General features: G+C 42.6%; 1 protein-coding gene across 3 annotated transcripts in view; it reads right to left on the reverse strand.

Annotated features, from left to right (window-relative positions):
• Positions 1-22136, reverse strand: part of LOC101484253 (transcription factor IIIB 90 kDa subunit) — a 130514-nt gene that overhangs the window by 30026 nt on the left and 78352 nt on the right. For 2 of the 3 annotated variants that reach the window (XM_004554694.4, XM_004554693.4), the window contains one exon: positions 21927-22136. This exon is cut by the window's right edge and continues 56 nt beyond it. In XM_004554694.4, the coding sequence (XP_004554751.1) occupies positions 21927-22136 (210 nt within the window). Of the gene's footprint in view, positions 1-19528; positions 19928-21926 lie in introns of those variants that run through there. The other variant, XM_004554695.4, reaches the window with a different exon arrangement.

The raw sequence follows: 22136 nt of genomic DNA on the forward strand, positions 1-22136 counted from the left end.
CACTGCTAATTAATTACCATTGAGCTCAAAGGTCCTATTAATAAACGGTTAACGAATGTGTATTTATGACGACGATTTGTGAGACTGGTAAACTTATGATACGTACGATGGCCTTTACTTTCTACACTGTGCATTTCAAGGTCCTGCACCCATCCGTCGGTAAACTGTACCTGGGCTTGTTGCAGTGACCTGAAGTTACTAAACTTCATGAGTGTATGCACTCACTCCAAGAACCGTATGATTATAAATATGCATATAAATATGCTACGATGAGATGGCTGACTTCATCTAACTAGCAAATGTTTTCCAGGCTACGTTGGTGATGCAGTTTTTTTTTTAAATGATATTTTAAAAAAATATCATTTATTTATGTATGATATTTTTGTCATGCGATTTTAAAGCCAGTCCTACAACCGCATCCAAGAATAACATGCAGCTTATCTCAGAACTGTCGGTGAAAATTATTCTTGGAGCTAGGTTTAATTGAGCTGCATTTTAAAGAGGTGCAATTTCACAATTTGTGTATATTTTCTAAGTTCACTATTTTGTCATGTGTTGAGAAAAACACAGATTTAAAAATTACATGGTCTAATATTTACATTTAGCATAACTGCAACATTCTTTTTTCGTTTTTTTTAAAGACTCGAAAGGACTTGAAATTCAAAGTTTCAGACTTGTGACTTGACTCGGACTTTTACACCAGTGACTTGAGACTCGACTCTGACTTGCCTGACGTTACTTGAGACTTGACTTGAGACTTGAGGATAAAGACTTGAGACTTACTTGAGACTTGCAAAACAATGACTTGGTCCCACCTCTGTATCCCCGGGGAAAAAATGTCTTGCTGGTCCCATCAATTATACCTGTCAGTTTCATCAATTCCCCGCACGCCCAGAAAGTACATGATCTGAAACGATTAAGTCTATCAATAGGTCAGCTGATCGATAAAAAAAACTGTAAAGGTACAAGCTTCTCAAATGGGATTATGACAGTTTCCAAGGTTTCAGCGACATCATCGGGATTCTGATTTACAGTTTCACTACTGTTTACGTTTACTGCCGCCAATTTGGGGTTGTTAGCATGCTACTACTTTCAGAGTAGAAAATCTGAGTTGAGGGGGCACTTAATCTTGAACACACAATTAACACCAACCATGTAGGACAATCTTACCTTTTTTCTTCTACTAATACTAAGTCAGGAAGCAGTGGTCTTAATGTAAGCTGTTCTGGGCTCTACCTCAGGTTCTCCTGGGGTATTTGATGAAACGCCCAAAAAACTAAAAATAGCTCTGTGATTCTAATCTGTGCTCGTCATCCAGTCTTTAATCTACCCACCCATGCAGAGTAAATGAACTTCAATCACTTGTATCTGCAGACTCATTCTTTCAGTCACTACCCAGAGCTCGACGTGGTCAGACTGTATACTGCATTGTCTTTCAGGTCATTCACAGACTGGTCCTAGTGTCGAACCTCTGAGTGCAAATTATAAATCTCACAGCAAGACAACAACCAAACAGATCAAATCTTCAACTCAGTTCAGACTCCTTAATCTCGAGCATCACACGTGTCCAACAAGAAGGTGAGGGGATCATCAATTATCACTTCCCCCAATCTAACTGGTTCTCGGTGGTGGGCTGGCATAGCAACAGTGGTAACAGTAGCGTGGCTCTTCCCACAAGCATCTGTTAAGTGAAGCTGCTAAAAAGAAAGAGTGGTAAACATCTTTTCGGGAGGCATGGAAACAAAGTGACCCTTTGGGAAAGTCAAACGAGCTGCTGTTTTCAGAGCAGCCGCATCCACATAACCAGTGCTGCGGTCATTTTGATGAGATACTTTTTTTAGTTTTTGTCTTTTGACAGCGATGTGTCCATGTTCGTTAACTAATAAGCAAATTTTAGGGCTGGTCTGAAATCACCTCCTCCTCCCAATATCATAGACAATAAATATGTTACCCATTCATAAATATTTAATTTCATTAATGAAGTTCAAATAAAGTGCTCCAGTCCCTTTCTCCACCAGTGTGTCTGTGTTTAACCTTTTCTCAGAATTTTGGAGAAATAATTGAAAGAAAACAGCAAAGTTGTCCACGGAATCGACTGCTGCATCCTGCACAGACGGGGGATTTACTGACATTTCGTTCGGAAAAACTTTTCTGAATTAGTATGCAGAAATGCCTCAACTTTATCTGAAGGAAGTGAGCATTTAAAAGTTATAATCCCTCCCTGTGGAACCAGCTTCCCACCGTCAGCAGGAAATCATATCATCTCAGTATTCAAGGACATGCTCGAGACTTTGCTTCCCTTTCTATTTCAGACCTTCGTTTTCTCTACTTTACACGCCTGCGGTCTTTTATTCGTGGATTTTCAGTTTGGGTTCCACCTGGTGCTCTCAGACACGATCGCAGGTGTGTTTAGCTCGTTTTGTTTGGTCCTTCCACTAAAGTTCAGCACTTCAGTCCTGTTTCTTAGGAATAACCTTTTGTTAACATGGCGAAGGTGTAAATGATTTCCTCCAATAGCAGTTGACCTTCTCTTATTTGCTATCGCTCAGGTTACCTCTTTACCTCGATCGCAGGTCACCTGAGACTTTTCACAGCAGTGAATGTAAAGAAAAAAAATGTTTGATTGCAACTGAAGTTCGTGTCAAGTTGCTGAACTACATTACAGATAAAATGTTGTACTTTATACTAAACAGGCAGCTTTAGATATAGGTTACTTTACCGCAAGAATATTAACATATAAAGTAGCAAAAAAAGGACTTAAGTAGAAGTCAAGACAAAATTATTAGTAACATGGGTTTGAAGCCACGTTCAAGCAAAGTTCCATCATTTTAAATGTGAGACTTTGGTGTTTGCTTTTGGCTTATGTGAATAATTAGTTTGTAAAATTTTAAATAATTAAAGATTGACTGTCAGAGGGGGTGAAAAAGAGAAGAAGAGATCTTGGTAGATGCAATTTTTCAGCAGATGAGAACGTTTCAGGATTTTGTAAATATTTCCGCTAAATTTCACGTCAATTACGTGCGTCAATATCTAACATCATCTAACTTCATGATTTAATTTTCAACTTTATTGGGTTACATTATGTGGCACTTCAGGCAGTGTGCAAATCTGTGTGCAGCACAAGATATTTTAAATTCTACCGGCAGCAGAGTTTTGATTGGACGAATCAATGCTGCGATTGTGTGATGTTCAATTGCAGTTTGTTAACCCGAATGTGTGAAGTACTTGGAAACCATGCTGCTACTTCAGGGTCACAGCTAATGATAACCTTCACTACTTTTCTCTATTAGCTTATTGATTACCTTACTAAGCTGTAAGATCCCAATGGCAGCGAGGATGACACTGTTTAAATGTCTAATTTAAAAAAAAAATAGAATAGAACAGAATAGCCATTTATTGTCATTGTACATGCACAATGACAATAAAGTCAATACTGTATCACGGTTTTTGTTTTTTAGGTTTGGCAGTTTAATTCTCTGGAAAATGTTCTTTATGCCAGAATGAGTAAATGTGGGGAAAATAGCTAAATGATGAATAAATGTAATAAAAGAGAAAGTTGCTGTTTTACTTTCCTCACACATCAAAAACAGAAAAAATACTTTGGTGATGACAGCGTGTAAATTTTAAATCACATGTGTTCCCAGAGGAGCTATTTACATTTTGGAGGTATGAGGTTTCTGTGTGACAGCGGCTATTAATCTGAGCTCACTGCACTCGCTTGTGGGGGTCAGAGGTCAAACGGCCATCAATAAGAGTTGGTGGCTGCGTGTGGCGATAGACTTTTCGGCAGCTCTCCTTTGCCATGGCGACCCTTTACAGCAGCGGGGAGTGGCTCCTGACACCTAGTCAGGCTTTACCGTGACAGACAGCGTGCACTTATAAATCACTCTGCCCCCCCGAGGATCACAGCGAGGCCATACGCAACGCTCTCATGGACAACCATCCGTATCCCAAAAACACAATACACAGCATATAACTGCAGCCACTGACACCTACTGTCCAAAGATCAATCGAAGACTCCATTAAAACACTCTGCAGTAGTGTAGGAATATCTGCTATAATTTGAATTATAACGCTCACAGTTTTCAGCTAATTTCCTGAGAGCAGCTCTTAAAATTCCCTTAAAATGAGTTCACATTAAGCTGAAAATTACAAAGACATTTAACAGACAAAGTCGCCATAGTTTGGCACTTATAACATTTTGATTATGAAGCACCTGTCACTGCTGAAACTAGATTCATAAAGTACTGAAACTCACTGCTTGCTAATCTGTAAATATCTGCGTAATAATGCTTGATCACAAGTTTTGGTTGAATTGCACTTGAAATGCTATAAGTAGTAAGTGATATTGTGCAGTTTTTTAAAGTAACAGATAATGTAGGACACTTTTAAAGAACAATGCTGCAAAAACCTAACTGATGCCTCCAGCTTTATGTAGAGTTCAGGAGTGGATGCATGCATGGATGGAGATGCTAATGCCATACAGGACAATTCCTGTATGGCATTAGCGTCTCCATCCATGCCAATAAATGACTACAATAACTGTCATTTATATAGGATATGCCTATAACCTGTTTGTAGGGTGACTTTCTAACATATGTTCAGAGACTTCACATGACACATTCTGGGCTTTGTCCTGATAATTCTTCCCTTACAAGGGAATAAGGGAATGAATAGTTCATTTAAACAAACTATAAATATTTTTGTAACAATTACAAGACTAACAGTGGAACCCAGGAAAAAAGTGCAAATTCATTTTCTCAAAAACCAATTCACTCGATTACAGCGAGACGAGTTTTCAGTGTACCATCTGTCTCTGGAAAAAAGCAAAAATCTTCCACTGTAGGCGAGAAGCTCATTTCTTCAAAAGGAACCTCGTGTACTGAACATCCTCTTCTTGTGCTGAATCACATCTCCTCCTCCTCCTGTATTTGTTCTAATCTGCTCTTCAAGTGAGTCTGTAAATCCTCCCTGCCTCCTCAACACCTCTTTTTTCTTCCTAATAACTCATCATAATAAAAACAGGTAAATCTAGTTTTACATAATCATTGTTATACCGCTGCAGCTTGTCCTTTTAACCCCTAAATTATCCCATTTGAACAATATAAAGAGCAAGAAACAACCGCCTCATCTCGTGTCTTCGGCCTGGCTTTTTCCTTTGCTTCGTCACATCCGCTCAACATGCTTCCTACTCGGCTCTTCTCCTCTTTAAACCATCTTCAAACCCATGGACCTAAAACATGCCACCATCAACATAGTCGCACCAGACCACTGCTGTATGACCCGTGAAGCTGCTGTGATGTTATCATCTGAACATAAGTAGTTTTTTCACACATTAACCGCTCACGGAGTAGCAATATTACACATGGATACTTTTTTGTATCAGGTATTCATGCTTCTGTTAGCTGTGCTACCAACCTGCAAAGGGAAATATGGGCCTGCTAGAGCTCCGCTGTGCTCACCAGCTTGCCTCTACCTGCATGTGTCTGCTGCGTCTTGCTGAGCTTGCCTCAGCCACAAGGCTTTTTTTTTTTTAAGAGCTTTTCAACTGAAAACAGCTGCTCATTGCTGCCGCACAAAGAAATAATGAGCTGAAACTCACTGTAATGCTCGACAAGCTGCAGATTAAGATAGCTTCCTGCCTCTGAAGCACCAGCGCACTGTTTTCACATTGTCATTTAAGGGACAGATGTCCGCAGATCAATATGCATGCCCATCCACGGTCCAGTTCCCTTTTCAGTTTTAGACTGAAAACGTCTAACATAATTTATGGTTTGTTTGTTTTTTCTTAAAGCTGCGTCTTCTGCTTTGATATATTCTCCATTATGTGACCGATTGTTTCTCCAAATCTACACCAATAGAAGTGAAGAGTGCTAAGTTAACATTAACGCTAAAAACACGATAAATCCATATGGAAAGTGGACACTTAACTGACTCACTCCTTGCTCCATTTTGTTCTAAGCTTTGCTTTAATGCTTCTTTAAAGAACCTAAATGCATTGTCGTTAAGCAGAAGCATAACACATTACACCATCGTGATGTAAACTGAGAAGGAGGAGGTCAAGCTACATCATCAACAAGCGGTTTGGGGGTATTTCAATTTGTATTTTTCCTGTAAGCTCTTGAAAAGGTCAGCTTCTTCTCTCTGTGCTCTTTTCAAATAAGAGGTCACAGCTCTCCTGTTTGTCTTTGTAAACTGCAAACCGGCAACACTGCTCGTTTCTTTCTACCTGCTTCAACTTTAATCGGTCAAGGTCTCAACTGCTGCTTTGCCTCTGACACCACTTCACTTAAACGTCTAGTCTGTTTATCCATTTATCAACTTCTGCTGCTTCACTGGGATCATATGTGCTCACGGGACACTTCATTAGGTACACCCTGCAGTGACCACTCCTGCAGCTAAGAACAGGAAACTGAGTCTATACTTAGCACGGGACCAAAACTGGACAATAGGAAAACGTTTCCTGGTCAGACAAGTGTAAACAACATGAAAGCATGGATCCATCCTGCCTTATATCAAATGTTGAGGCTGCTGGTGTCAATGGTGTGTGTGATATTTTTTGGCACACTTACCAACTGAGCATTAGTTAGATGCCTTAATGCACCGTAATTCTCTAAGGTAACTCAATGCTATGAAGAATTGAGTCGTTCTAAAGGGAAAAGACTTCACATGTTTCGTGTTCAGAGATGCTCAAATGCTCAGATCAATGCTGGCTCTTCTATACAAGGTCAAACTAGCAGCTTCTCCTTCACCCTTTCTCTCTTTTTCCTCAAATGTATTCTGCAGTTTCATACAGACGTTCAAAATACAGCACGGCACAAACCCTTATGTTGCATATCTCGCCCTCCCTTCACCCTCCTCTGTCTCACTTTCTATCCCTTGACTAGCTTTCTCCCTCTTGTCTCACCCTCCTCCCCTCCCTCGCTCATCCACTCTGCAGCGACTCTCTGTTAGGCTATCACTCTCTGCCGGGCTTAGCGGCTCGTTTCTAATCAGCTTACTGCCAATGAGACTAAGCTTGAACTGAAAAGGCGATTGAGGGAGGCCGTTTAGCCACTGGCTGACAACTGGCAATAGCTGGAGGGGATGGTGTCAATAAAACTTAGCAAGTAAAAGTAATAAAATATTAAACAGAAAATAATAAATTACATTGGGTTTTAAGACAGTGAGGACCAAGTTGTGAGTGAAGATAAAGAGGGACAAAAGAAAAAGTACTTCAGTGTTAAAGTGTCCCTTCACCCTGCGCCGAGGGGGACAAGTCTTCAGTTGCTAAGCTGTGCTGTGGCCCCGTGAGGCCATGAACTACCACAATAGCATCAACTCTTATAGTGTCAACATTTTCGGTTGCTGGCTGGGCTGTTTTTTCTTTATTCTGTGGCTAAGCTGTGGATAAAAACTGGGATGTTTTCCAAATGGCCCAGTTTTAGAGCTCCCCTCAAAATTCCAGCCCTGGCTGTCCCATTAGTTACAGTGCGAGCCGCGCTGGAGAACAAAGGTTTGGCCGTTGAAAGCTGTTTGGATGGAAGAGGCTGTGCAGGGAAAGCTGCTGTCGCCGCTGTGAGTAGAGCCGGATGTCCAGAATCAAAGGGATGCTCTCATTTCTTCGTGCTTCATTGAGAAATGGGTTCGTCTGCGCAGGGTGGGGAGGGGGTGCAAGGGATTAGATATCTTAACATCTCTCTGCATGAGTGTGGAAGCTAAAGACCTCAGCGTAAATGTATGTGGAATGAGCTTAATTTATCATGCAGCCAGCAGTAAACCCTTTCCACAGGCCTGTTAGCCCCTGGGATGTACTTTCATGTGTGGAATAGCACGTCATGGCATCACTAGCCTGATTATGAGGCAAACTACAATGAGTAATAGAGGGCTCATGATCAGTTTACACTTTTATCTCATCGAGCCATAACATTATGTACAACAACTGCACAGATATAAACGTCCCATTTGGCTGGAGTGACATTTTCTTCCTTAAATTTAGAAGCTGAGCTAAAGCAATTAGTGCATAATCAACGAAACAATATACAGCTCATCTTTTAACTTTTAAGCTTCACAAATAAACCGTTCTGCTGTTTTTTCTTCTGATTGAACATAACACATTTGAATCATATTGATATTTATGTGTGTAATTCCTGATCGCTCTATGATTTGGTATTTCTATTAGCCGATTAGCAATAAATATAGTAGTTTTTCTTCATCGCTGGAAAAAGAAAACAACATTAAGCCATGAACAGAATGATTGAAAAGTGGTGAAATCGGCTTATTTCACATGCATCAGATGGAAAGCAACATGGTCCTTATTTTGGAGTTATCTGTGTGCAAACCTGTGAAATTCAAATCCAATATTATTTTTTCTTTAAGCTCAACTTTTGCTCTCCATCAGTTACTGAGTATCTGCCTCCTAGGCTGCAGCTATAGTTTGATTATAATTAGATAGGGGTTGCTAACTACTAGCAGCCTCAACAGTAATTTTATGCAACAATACAAAACCGGGCATCAATATCTGAATCTTAAAAGTATAGCTGGCTGTCTTTGTTCATGTAATCCCTCCCCGGTGTTATGCTAAATGCTGATCAATGTTTATTTATTTTCAAATTTGAATGAACCTCATTTTATAGTGTATTTGGAAAGTTTGCCGCACATTAGTTTTTCACATTTTCTGTTTTAGCTTCAACTTGAACTTTTCTGAGATTTTTGCAACTAAAAGAAAAAACCATAAGTAAGAAATCAGGTCTACAATGCACCGTCAACAGAAGCAGCAGCAACACGTTTTCTTGGGAATGACCTCAAAGCCTGGCACACTTGTCTTCTGACAGCTTCCTCATTCTTCAGAATAAATTAAACTCCACTGGTTAGATGAGGGAACATTAGTACAGGTCTCTTTAGAGGTGCTAGAAAGCCTTCAGGTCCTGAAACCACTCTTTTTTTTTAGTTGTGTGCTTCAGGTTTTCACCTAGAACTGCTCTATATTTTCTTCATCCACCTGTCCCTCTATGCTAACTAGTCTTCATGTCACAGTCAGAAAAACATCTGCACAGCATGATTCTACCACCACCGTGTTTGACTGCAGGGATGGTATTAATGAGGTGATTCTCAGTGCCTAGTTTCCTCTGTACATGTTTTTGGAAATAGTGGGCAGACAGTTCGATTTTTGTCTCCTCAGACCAAAAAAAGTCTCGCATCCCGTGGTCTGAAAGCCTTTTGGATGCCTTTTGGTTAACTCCAAGCAGTCATATGCCTTTTAAACAAGGAAAGCTCTTCACCACTCCATAACGGTGTGACTGGTGGAGTGCTCCAACCACGGCAGTCATATGCCTTTTAAACAAGGAAAGCTCTTCACCACTCCATAACGGTGTGACTGGTGGAGTGCTCCAACCACGGCTGTCCTTTAAAGGTCTCAACTCCAGAAAGAAACACTGGATCTAATTTACAGTGCCCACTGGGTTTATGGTTACTAGTCTGACAACCAGGGAAACCAGATCTAGGAAAACAGTTGCTCCATTTTAGGATTATGCTGGCTGCTGTTAGAGACTTTCAACACTGTGGAGATGTTCTTTTATCCCCAGATCTCACCTTGACACAGTCCTGTCTTATAGCTCTCCTCTTCATGGGCTTTTCACCGAGATATAGCTGTGAGACCTCATGGAGGCAGGTATGTGACTTTCCTAATTACATCGACTGGATTTAATTAGAGAACAGGTGCACTCTAATCAAGAAGCAGAAGTAGCTCAAGGACCACTGATATAATAAAGATGCCCTGAGTTTAATTATTTAAACAGGGTCAACTACTTCGCCCAACGGTATACTCCCCTATTCTGTTTTGAAGTCAACAACATGCTTTTTCTTTGTCACTGAAAAGTAATGTGTGTAGGTCAATGAGGAAAAAGCCAAATCGATTCAAAGATGAGTCTGAAGCACACCAAATGTGGAAAACCTAAAAGGCTGTGAAAGAACAACACTATAAATCTACCAACTGATGCCCTTAAATTTTGGAAAAGCCTCAAATTTTGCGTAAACAACCTTTTAATCTCATCGGCAGTACGTGCCACCCACATGACATGGCTTCTGGAGAGTCCCTGCGTGTACATGTGGTAGTAATCAGAATCAGAAATCAGAATCAGAAAGGGTTTTATTTGCCAAATGTTGAGCAGGTTTACAACATTAGGAAATTGCTGCGGTGCTTCAGTGCAAACATACTGTCATAAATTGCGATTAAGTAGACATGAAAAAATAAAAGTAAGAATAAGAATTAAAAGTGCTACGTAGAAAGATATATGCATGAGATATACATGAGATATATACATGAGAATAAGAATTAAAAGTGCTACATAGAAAGATATATACATGAGTGCAGGTGGTGATCAGTGCCAAACATGGAATGATGCAGTGAACACAGCGTAGGGTCATGTGTTAGTGGTGGGAACAGTCATACGGTTATTGTTCATGAGTCCGACAGCAGAGGGGAAGAAACTGTTCTTATGGCGAGAGGTTCTGGTGTGAATGGACCGGAGCCTCCTGCCTGAGGGGAGCAGGTCAAACAGACTGTATCCAGGGTGAGAAGGGTCAGCTGAGATCCGAGCTGCACGCCGCAGTGTCCTGGAGGTGTACAGGTCCTGCAAAGATGGGAGTCTGCAGCCAATCACCTTCTCAGCAGAGCGCACAACACGCTGCAGTCTCTGTTTGTCCCTGATAGTGGCTCCAGCGTACCACACGGTGATGGAGGAGGTGAGGATGGACTCGATGATTGCAGTGTAGAATTGCATCATCGTCCGTGTTGGCAGGTTGAATTTCTTCAGCTGCCTCAGGAAGTACATCCTCTGCTGGGCTTTCTTGATGACGGAGGTGATGGTGGGCTCCCACTTCAGGTCCTGGGTGATGGTGGTACCCAGGAAGCGGAATGAGTCCACAGAGGTGATGGGGGTGTCAGTCAGGATGATGGGGGGGAGTGGGGCTGTGTGCTTCCTGAAGTCCACAATAATCTCCACTGTCTTCTGGGCATTCAGCACCAGGTTGTTGTGGCTGCACCAAGACACCAGACGTTCAACCTCCCTCCTGTAGGCAGACTCATCCCCGTCCGAGATGAGCCCAATAACGGTGGTGTCATCTGCAAACTTTATTAGCTTGACAGACTGGTGGGTGGAGGTGCAGCAGTTGGTGTACAGGGAGAAGAGCAGAGGAGAAAGAACACAGCCCTGAGGGGAGCCGGTGCTGATGGTCCGAGAGTCCGAGACATTCTTTCCCAGCCTCACATGCTGCTTCCTGTCCGTCAGGAAGTCAGTGATCCACCGGCAGATGGGATCAGGCACATTCATCTGGGAAAGCTTGCCTCGGAGATGGTCTGGAAGGATGGTGTTGAAGGCAGAGCTGAAGTCCACAAACAGGATCCTGGCGTAGGTTCCTGGGGAGTCCAGATGCTGCAGGATGAAGTGTAGGGCCATGTTGATGGCGTCATCTACAGACCTGTTGGCTCTGTATGCAAACTGCAGGGGGTCCAGGAGGGGGGCCGTGAGGGTCTTGAGATGGGAGAGAACTAGGCGCTCAAATGACTTCATGACCACAGATGTCAGAGCCACGGGTCTGTAGTCATTTAGTCCAGTGATCCTAGGTTTCTTGGGGACAGGGATTATGGTAGAGGACTTGAAGCAGGCAGGCACATGACATGCCTGCAGTGAGGAGTTGAAAATGCCAGAAAACACTGGGGCCAGCTCGTTTGCACAGTGTCTGAGGGTGGCAGGAGACACACCGTCTGGGCCGGGAGCTTTTCGAGCATTCAGACTCTTAAACTGCTTCCTCACATCAGCTTCATGAATATGAAGAGTTGTGGTGGGAGGAGGTGGTGTGAAATCCTCTTTTGTGTGGGGTGAGGAGGGGGGTGTTGTAGGTGAAGTGTTTGAAGGTGGTGATGGCTCTATGGAGGGGGGAGAGGTGGGGGAATGAGTGTCCATGGGGGATGTTGGGCGGACGGGGGTCTGCAAACCTCCACCAGCACCCAATAGTAATTGGTTACAGTTTGCAGGGGGGAGAGCAGGGAGATCAAATGCTTCCAGGGAGGTGCTGCAAACCACAGACAAATTATACACCCTCCCCTAACGCAGCTGGTCACTTAAGTAGGAAAACATCCTCTTCGATCGGGTGTGCTCTGCAGGAAACTATGGAAACTTTACAAATGGTAAAGTTCAGCCCGCTCTTTTCCTCTTCTCTGCGGGAGAAGATTTAACTGGAGCTGCTCCTCCTTTGTCAGCGTTTCCTGTTTCTGTTCAGTTCTTTAAATGTACTCTAGATTTTCTCACGACACCTGCTCCAGCAAGTCTCAAACCCAAAATTGGAAAGCATTTCCTTCCCCCTTGGCTGTTTCTGTCCCTCGCAGAAGCGGTGGCAGCGGCAACATCTGGCCAGAAACCTGCTGAGATTTCTAGTTTTTCTCAAGCACTGGCTAAGTCTGTGGGTCAGATTTACATTTCTGGAAAACCAACACAGACCAAAATGGTTGTCCTGGCTGCCCTCTGTGTGAGGGGGAAAAAAATGCAGTGAGGAATTTATTTTCCCCCGTCTCTTTCTTTTCTTTTTCCCAAAAAAAGCTTTGGAATCAGACAAGCTCTCTAAAAAGAGAAGAGAGGGAAAAAAACAACTTTGAATGCGGAAAGAACAGATGAAGGAGCAAAGAAGTGTAAAGAGCGACAGAAGAGGGAAAAAAATATCACTGGAGGGCAATTATCTTGGCTATTTCTGGAAGACTGCTTTTCCATCCTCCAGTCGGGATGGAGGGAACAGGGAGGGTCTGTTTGGCAGCTGGCTGAAAGAGGTGGAGGGCGAAGATACAGAAGGAGGGAAGGGGAGGGAAGAGAAAGAAGGAGAAGTGAAAGAGTGCATGGTACATTTAAACCTAAAGACTGTCCAGTACACTGAGTACAGCAGGGGCCTGCTGTCCCTGAAGGGCTGAGTTAGTAGGAACACAAAGCAAGAGAAAACAAGTGGGTGGGAGTGAAGAGGGAGGAGTAAGGGGGGGGGGGGAAATGGGGTGACGCAAAGACAAAGACAAGATAACAGCAGGCAAGAAGCCAAGAGAGAGAGAAAAAGAGAAATCAGGCCCAACACCGCAGAGACAAGAAGTCTGTGGTGGTCATGTGAGCATCTGAATTAGTTTGTAGGCAATCGTTTGAGTAAAATAAAACCGGCACAGGATACTTCAGACTAATGTGAATTTCTGATATCTTGAGTTCACAAAGCTGCTCTGCCAGAAAAAGCTGCTCAAATTTCTGCTTCTCGAGGTCTGAAATATAAACGGTCCTATGGATTAAGTCACTCCAGCAGAGGCGAGCCAAAAGTGTTGCGGTCAAACCTTTCCAATGATTATGATTTTATGGGAAGAAGAAAAACAAAGACTGTCTTGAGCTGCATCTTTTCTGTATGTTAGGTGTAAATGCGCCGAGGTGGACCCCCAACACATTACAATATAAACCCATCAGCCATAACATTGTGAGCACTGACAGGTAAAGCAAATAACACTGATTATCTCTTCAACATGGCATCTGTTAGTGTGTCGGGGAGCATGTGAACATTTTATCCTCAAAGTTGATGTGTTGGAAGCAGGAAAATGGGCAAGAGTACGGTGTGATGGCTAGACGAGTGGATCACACCCAAACTGCATCTCTTGTGGGTTGTTCCCGTTCTGCAGTGGTCAGCATGATCAAAAGTGGTCCAAGGAAGGCACAGTGATGAACCAGACAGAAAGTTGTCATTGCAGTTTGATGCTACATAACCACAGACCAGCCAGGGTGTCTTTGATGACCCCTGTCCACAGCTGAAAGCGCCAGAAGATGGCCTAGTGTAATGAATCATGTTTTTTTATTTAGATCATGTTGATGACCAGGTGTGTCAATCACCCGGGGAACACCTGGGACCAGGATGCACTATAGGAAGGCAAGCCGGCATGCTTTGGGCAATGTTCTGCTGAAAAACCTTGGGTCCTGTCATCCATGTGAATCTTACTTTCACACATCCCACCTGTTTAAGCATTGCTCCTTTGATGGAAACAGTATTCCCTGATGGCCGTGGTCTCTTTCTGCAAGATAATGCGTCCTGCCACAAAGCAAAATGGTTCAGGAATGGTTTATGGAGCACAACAACGAGTTTGAGGAGTTTATTTGCCGTCCAAAATTCCCCAGATCTCAATCCAATCATGCATCTGTGGGATGTGCTGAACAAACGGTCCAATCTCAACTTACAGGACTTAAAGGATCTGTTGTTAACATCTTGGCATCAGATACCACAGCACACCTTCAGGGGACCAGTGGACTCCAATATGTCAGAACGGGACCCACCCAAAATGAGGCAGGTGGTCATAAAGTTATGCCTGATCGGTGTATGTGTCCTTTGAAATGCCGAACCAGAATTCTTCAGGCCTCTAAAGTTTAGAATAAGTAGTTTACAGGAAAACACAGTCTGTCAGACTGAGCACCAACAGATAATAATACAAGCATGACAGAAAAACCCCATCAGTTCATTTGACCACAAAAAATAAACTAAATAAATCGAGAAAGATGTCAACAGAGCCTCAAACCTACAACTTTGTTTACTCAAAGTGGCCTCATTAGACTCTGTCATTGCCCCACTTCCACGTCTTGTTTTCATGTCGAACCATCCAGCTTGTCTGAGTGCAGTGAGGCAAATTTACACATTTTGTAAAGTGCAAACACTTCTGATCAAGAGCGAAGATGAAAGGATAAAAAAAAAAAAAAAACAAAAAAAAAAAAGAAGAGCTGAAAGAAAGACAAAGAACTCGTTAGCGAGTTGTGAGAGCCCAAAGCTAGAGAAGACCTGATGGTGTAGAGTGATTCGACAGGCCTGTAGCTGCTGCTGAGGGCTTTTAACTGCTAGCAATTCAAAAAGTAGGTGAGAGAACAGAGTGCAGGAGGAAGAAGGAGAAGCAGGTCGAGAGAGGAGAGAAAATGGATAAAAAGGGGGATGAAGTAGACAAAGTTGGAGAGGCAGAATAAAATGGGGAAGAAAGTAAGAGGAAATGGATGGGAAAGAACCAGAGAGCAATAAGGAGATGCTGAATGGAGCAGGTGAAGGAGGAGGGAAACGAGAAGGAAGGTAGAATGGAAAAAGAGGGAGGAAAGAAAGTGAGAGGTAGCTAGTAAAAGCCTTTTCTTAGAGTAGATGTGATGATGGCAACATGGTGAAGAAAATGGGTCCTTTTTGGGAGACAGAATCAGTGAAACTTTAAGCTAGAGACAGAGCTGAAGAGTCCTGAAGCTTACAGAGATAAAATACTTCTATCAGCGTACACAAATTTTATTCCGTCTCAGCAACAATTAAGACTGATTAACGTCCTGATTGTGGCATGTTGTGTACATAAGACATGAGCATATTTAACCAATCGTGATTATTCAGCACTCCAAACTCTAACTTGAGCACTGCAAACTCTGCAGAAACCCGATGACCTGGATTAACCTCACAAATAATTAGCATCCCTGAGCCTGGTCCCAGGGAGAGAGCACTTCCTGTTAAAAGGGTGTTCTTCCTTCACACTGTCACCATGAGCTTGCAGAGAGGGTCTTTACAGAGTATAATTGCCTTGAGAGACCTGCTGTATGAAGTGGTGCTAAATAAATAAATCACATTGGATTAAACTGGCTGAAGTGCCACTAGTCATCGCAGTTCCCAGTGAGGCAGCAGAGCTCTTCAAACCCTCATGACGATCTGTTTTGTCTAATTGTTAATTTTCAAAAGAGCTTAATCACATTAAAATGCTGTTTACACATGCATGGATGGATGCCCAAACAGCATTTTAATTATAATTCCTAATAGTAAGCAAAGAATGCACAAGAATCTTTAGTGAACCTGTCACCAATGACAGAGAAAGTGTCATGTGCTCCAGGGCAGGATGCCAGCGCTCATTTGCACCACATTTTGTCTGATTTGAGGACCTAGAGATGACTCTTTAATCTTTATTTTGGTCTTTGGATTCAATAAAACAGAACATAACACACAGAATATAAAATAGAGGCACGTCAAAATGAAACAAAATATAGCAAAAGAAAGAATTTATGAACAAACTACAAATAACATGTTAAATATTAGCTCAGTATCAGTATCTATGATGCAGTTCATGCATTTCGGTGGATATCAGAGCAGCTAGACAGACCTGCAAAAAGCCACAAATGATGAAAATAACATAAAGACAGAAGGAAATGAGGAAAACTCCAGGACGACACAGAGCAAGGACCTAAATCTGAGAGCAGCCCCTTCAGCGGAGCTCTGAGAGCAGCCAGGAACATGTAGGAGGAACCAGGAGAGGGAGGGGAGGCCACGGTAGCACAATGCCTCAGTGTAGCCCCTCAGCGCGGCCTCCAAACAGGGCACAATGACTGCACTGTCAGCAGGCCGTCTCCTGCACTTTCATAGGTCTCCCTGACACCAGGCCCCTCTCCTTTTTCAATAACCAGCACAACAACCTTTTCACGGGCCGAGGCAACGGTTTGCTCCTCGACCGCCGAGCTGAAAGAGACCATTCTGCGCTCAACGGCCGCTGGCTGAGATTGTTTTTTTGTCTCTGCCATTTTTTTCATTCCACGACTAACATGCTATGAGAGAATGGGAGATTATCACCATTTTGCTGCTCGCCAGCCCTCGGGGCATTTTCTCGGTGCTAATGGCTTATGGATAGAGCTACAGAAAGCCGGAAAACCGCGGGGGTTGAAAACATTATTGTGCATTCAAGGCAACAAAGTGCAGAGTTCAGCAATTTCTGCATAAATGGACGGAGCCAGCATCCATTCAGGAAAATAAAAGAAAGAAGCAAGTGTGGGATGAATGATTCAAACCAGCGATTCCGCATCAATGATTCATTGATAGCACGGGAATGTGTTTTTAAAAATTCAAACAGGTCGAACACTTTAGAAAGAAGGCATCCATTCTTAAACACACAAAGACGGGGCTTGTGCCGGTGATGCCCTCCTTCAAGGAGATCAAAGCCAAAACATGAAACTGGAGATGGGCTTTCATTCATGAAGCATGTCGGCTTTCCAAGGAAGAGATTTGCCATTCTGGCTGCAGCCATTAGCCAACTGGAGCAGCTCAGATCCAGCACTGTTGCAGCCTACTGTTGTTACTGGTTTGGTGTAACCATAGCTGCTGCTTGCAAACTTCAGTCATTGACAAATACTAGGCGTGGGGGTCAAATATGATCAGCAGCAGTGCTGTGCAGTGGATCAAAAACCATGGCTGCTCAATCTGAAATGGAAATATTACATTTCATACATTTTATTTAAAAGCAGGGTTTGTTTGTTTTTTTTTATAGCTGTGTCAATGTTTTCACCAGCGCTCATTCAGTTGGGCATAGGTCAGTTTGTTTGAAGTCTGAGGTTCTGCCCGGCACAGAAACTAAAACAGTGCTGTGAACACATTAGCGGCAAACTGTGGAAGCTTGTTTCCTCCAATGGAAAAACAAATTGTGATCCATAACTCGAAATCTGGAATTATGCAACTTAAATTTCGAGAAAACAACTTGAAATGTCAAATTAATAAGTCACAATCTCGAGAAAATGCGGAAGGCACCAGCTGCCCAACAGCTCATCGTGAACAGATTGAGTCCAGACTTCTTATGTTGTTATCGTTGGCTCGAAGGCATTCAAAGCTGAAAAACCTGTGATTTTGCCATTTTGGTATTGAATTAGTTCAGGTCAAAACTAACAGACTAAAGTGACAAAAAGTAGCATCGTATAGTCACAAAACTCTGTTCCCTGACAGGTAAAAATCAGTGTTTCTACAGTGACCCTGAGAGGTCAAACCCACTGAAACTTAAGGAAGTGACAGCGAATAGAAAAATGCTGCTAAAGCTCACAGAACACAACCAAAGTCAAATAAAACAACACGTTTGCTATTCGCTGTTTACTGTTAGCTTGTTATTTTCTCCACAAAACACTTCTGTTGTGTTTTAGGGGTTTTTTTGTGTGTTTTTTTTCTATTTCCATAGTGTTTTATTCAGCTTCCACTGTGTTTTGTGTGGTTTTGCAGCATTTCTCTATATACTGATGTTTTGCAAGTTGCACTGCGTTTGACCTCTCAGGGCCACCACAGTTTTCAGCAGTCATTCTTTGAAAAGAGCGATTGCTTGCCTTGGTGTATCATGTCCACAAAGCAACAAGCTTTGCTTTTCTTCTCACACATGCTCTTACTACCAACTTAAAGTGTTCCTTCAACCTTGAGTGATTGTGGGGTATATGCCGTCTCACACTCCACTCTGGAGGAGAACTTTCAAAGTGATCTTCAGGTGCAAGCAAGTTGTTTGTTGAGGCACAACAACAAACTACACTGATACAAATTATAGGACTTTTTTTCTTCTGAGGTGTTATTAATATGCTCTTAAACATGAAAACATGATCCGGCCTTTATAAGCACCTTTTAGTTTGACTGAAACTGTTTACCTGACCCGGCATGACTCCAGGATATATGATGCACAGGAATGAATAGAAAAAAAAAGATCATTTCATTGTTCATTGTAACTGAAGACCCAATTCAAAAAACCTGTTTTCATTTCATCGTTCAGAGTTACTCTGTCCTTGAGCATTGTCTTTAGGATGAATGAGATACAGTGAAGTGTCCGTGTGCGTGAAGAGGCTGAAGTGTCCTCGAGCAAGACACTGAATCACTGGCAGCTTCACCATCCTGACCTCTGACCTCCCCGTGGAGGGTTGTGAGCACAAAAGCAATTTCCCCACAATGATCACTAATGCATCACATTACCATCCTATAAATGGGAAAAGCTATAATGTGTCATAATTTGTGTCATCCATCATGTTGTCAGTGAGGGAGTGGTTGCTGTTTCTGCCAGAGAGAGTGGCTGTCTATTGATTTAATCAACAACTGGAGGCTTATGTTGAGTTTTTCCTTTTTCTACTTTGTATTAAACTGTAACCTCACATTGTTATTTTCTGTCACTTTCTTTTTTTTATTTTTTATTAACCAATTGTGCTTTTTTTCCCTCCATCTATGGCTCAGGTAGTAGAGCGGGACATCTACTAATCAGAAGGTCATCGATCCTCGACTTCCCCGGTCCACATGCCGAATTATCCTCAGGTATGATACTGAAACTCAAGTTGCCCCCAATGCATTCATTGGAGAGTGTGTGTATTAGAAAGTGCTTAGGCATAGATAAATGTGTTTGTTTACCTGAAGCCTAACCTTGGCCAAAGTTCCACATAATTAGATCAGTGCATGTATGAGTAATCTTAACCTTCAGAGCGATCCGTTTGAGACAGTCGTCTCGACTCGGTCATTTGTAATGATGACAGCACGAGCACATATCTCTAATGTGGTCATGTCAGACAAGCAGCACTGACTGCGAGCACCGAATTCATCCGACTGATTTCAAAACCTTCTGTTTGCGTGTGCAGCCAATTAGAGGAAAGCTGTTTAGAAGGGAGGAGGAGCCAAAAAAGCACGAGCATCATTTTGAAGTGCACATCGTTCAAAGCTACACAAGTTTAATAAGAATCAGAGATGAGCATATTAGGTTCATCTTCATGTTTTTATATTTTATTTCAGTTTCATTTTTTAGTCTCTTTACATCAGATTTCAGTGTAGTTTATTCCTTATTTGCATTTTTTAATTTGTATTTTATGCTTCAGTTTTTGTCCATTATTGATGTATTCATTTATGCGTGTTCTGGGTTAATCCTCCGATTGTTAATAGTCAAACACGCTGCACAGAAACACATGATCGCAAAATAAAGAATAAAGTATTAAAGACAGAAGAAACCCAGGGAAATACTCCCATCTCCATATCTGCCTCCAGATTATGCTGCTGCTGCTGTTGTTGTTGTTTCCATGACCCGCTTTCCACTCGCAGGCTTTGGCCTCAAATCTTAAGAGACTGTAATGTTTTTCTTCCCCTGTTTTCATGTGTGTTTACATCCCCCGTCACTCTGTAGAGAGCAAAGTGACAAACCCATTTTGTTAAGCAGTCTTTTATAAATATATTTTATTTGACTTAAAAAAGAAACGGGCTCTGAAAGGCTCCCGACTGCAATAACCGGCATACTTATCTGAACTCCTCTGTGGGTCTGAGACCAAATGCAGCGCATTATCGCAGAGCCCAGAACAGGCTTTACCAACGCCTAGCAAACTGCAACCAGATGACTTGAGCTCACCTAACCACAGAACCTGGGAGGGGGTGACTTGTGGGGGGGTTACATCCCCTTAATCACCAAACAGCTGCCTCTATAGGAGAGCTATAAAGCTTCAAGATGGCACCTAAAACCAACATTAACTGAAAGAGTTTTAAAAACAGAGCCATAGGAAACCAATTTCCCCCACTACCAAACAAAGTGGGGGGAAAAAGCCCCTCAGCTTTTCTCCCTGTTGCAGAAAACCCATTAAATTCGTCTGAAAGGATCAGTGTGGATCAGTCCCGTGAATGCATGTCACGAAAGGAGTGGGGGGTGGTGAGCAACCGCTAAGGGACAAATCCTGGCAGACAAGGTGCATCGCTGAAGGAAAAAAAAAAAAAAGAAAGAAATACGGTAAATCCCACAGGAGTCGAGGGGAAAAGAAAAAAAAAGGATAACAGAAGACTGAACATCTGTCCTCCTGTCGCAGGTGATTATTTTGGGGCGAGCGGAGTCGGGATGAGGCAGTTTCTCCTCCTTGTTCCAGGAAAACAAAAAGCCGAGTCTGACCTCGGTGGCAGACGAGGAGCGGCTGGTGCCGATCAGACCTGAGCAAACACTCTCCCATCCATCTCGCCTTGATTCAATCGAGCATCTGTTGTTTGCATTCCAGATTATTTAATGGTGCGAGGGAGTGAAAGAGGAGGCTGAGCAGATCCAAACAAAAGTAAATATGGATCCATGTTCTTTAGCCGTTATGACAGGTGAGAGCGTTAACGCGAGCAGGTAAAATTACAATTAATTCACTATCCACACAATGTTTTTGGAAAAGAGCCTCCCACAGATGACATAGTGGCTGGCACAACAGCTGTTCTCATCAAGAGATCTTTTTTTAGCTGCTTAATATGCTTACAAGATAATAGACACACACACTCAAAAAAAGTAGGAATCTTATGTAAATCATTGAGAGTTCTGGGAAACGTACGACGAGCATGAAACGTGTCACTGATATGTATCAATATCATTTTTTTAAAAGACCATAATGTAGAAAAAGATGCCTGTGTAATGGTGCAGTTGTGTATTGCGTCCACGGCAATGGTTCCAGCTCCAGTGTTTACACATGCACACTGCAGCACATGTAGCAGAGAAGCATCACAGCTGAGCCGGCTTTCAGAGGGACCTCTGTGGTTGGCAAACGCAGTCGTCAGAGCCTGTAAATGGCTGTTTACTGCCAGGAATCAGTGTGGTCTGTGGGCACCACATGAATCATTTTTTTTTCAGGCAGAATCGAGTCATAGCTGGAGCATAACTGAGCGACCAAATCAGTAACCCAATCGTTTTAATCTTCACTGTGATTCTAGCATATTGGGGAAACATGAAAATGCTTTGTTACTCTGATTCTACGTGAATAAATACTCAACCATTCTACAAATGTTTGGTAAATCTGTGGGATGGATTTGTGTCATATAAAAAGGAGTCTTGTAACAGGTCGACAGAGGTCGGATCTAAACTTTCTGGAGTCAGCCTGGGAAAAGGTGAAGCAAGAGAAGACACTGACAAGCTGTAAATCTACAGAAGCAGACCTGTAGTGAGTTTTTCAAAGGCTGCCAAATCCCTTGAGAAAGAAACAGTACTGCTTAAAAGGCAAAGAGCGGGCACTATATATTAATTTGATTTAAGTTCCCTCTATGTGCACTCTGCTTTAAAAGCCAGAATCTCAGAGGTCCATTAAGAAGTGGGCAGTTTGCTGATAGGCTTCAGGAATCTTTGTTTTAATGTTTTTTGCTCACTATTAGAAACCAGGTTTTCCACCAACCTTTTTCCCAGAGTACTGAGAGGCGTGCTGAGGCTGAGCTGAGTTTGGGCGGGTCTTCGGTTGCGTCCGGCCAGCTTGGCGGCTGGCCTTTCCTTCTTTGGGGACTCAGCGTTGCGAGCTGGGCTGGCGCAGGGCTTGACGTTGAGGTCCTTAAGGACGTCGTAGTTGATCTTGGAGGAGATCCTCTTCTGCTCCAGCATCTTCTCAATG

Source organism: Maylandia zebra, linkage group LG19 (genome assembly GCF_041146795.1).
Source record: "Maylandia zebra isolate NMK-2024a linkage group LG19, Mzebra_GT3a, whole genome shotgun sequence".
Taxonomy (NCBI): domain Eukaryota; kingdom Metazoa; phylum Chordata; class Actinopteri; order Cichliformes; family Cichlidae; genus Maylandia; species Maylandia zebra.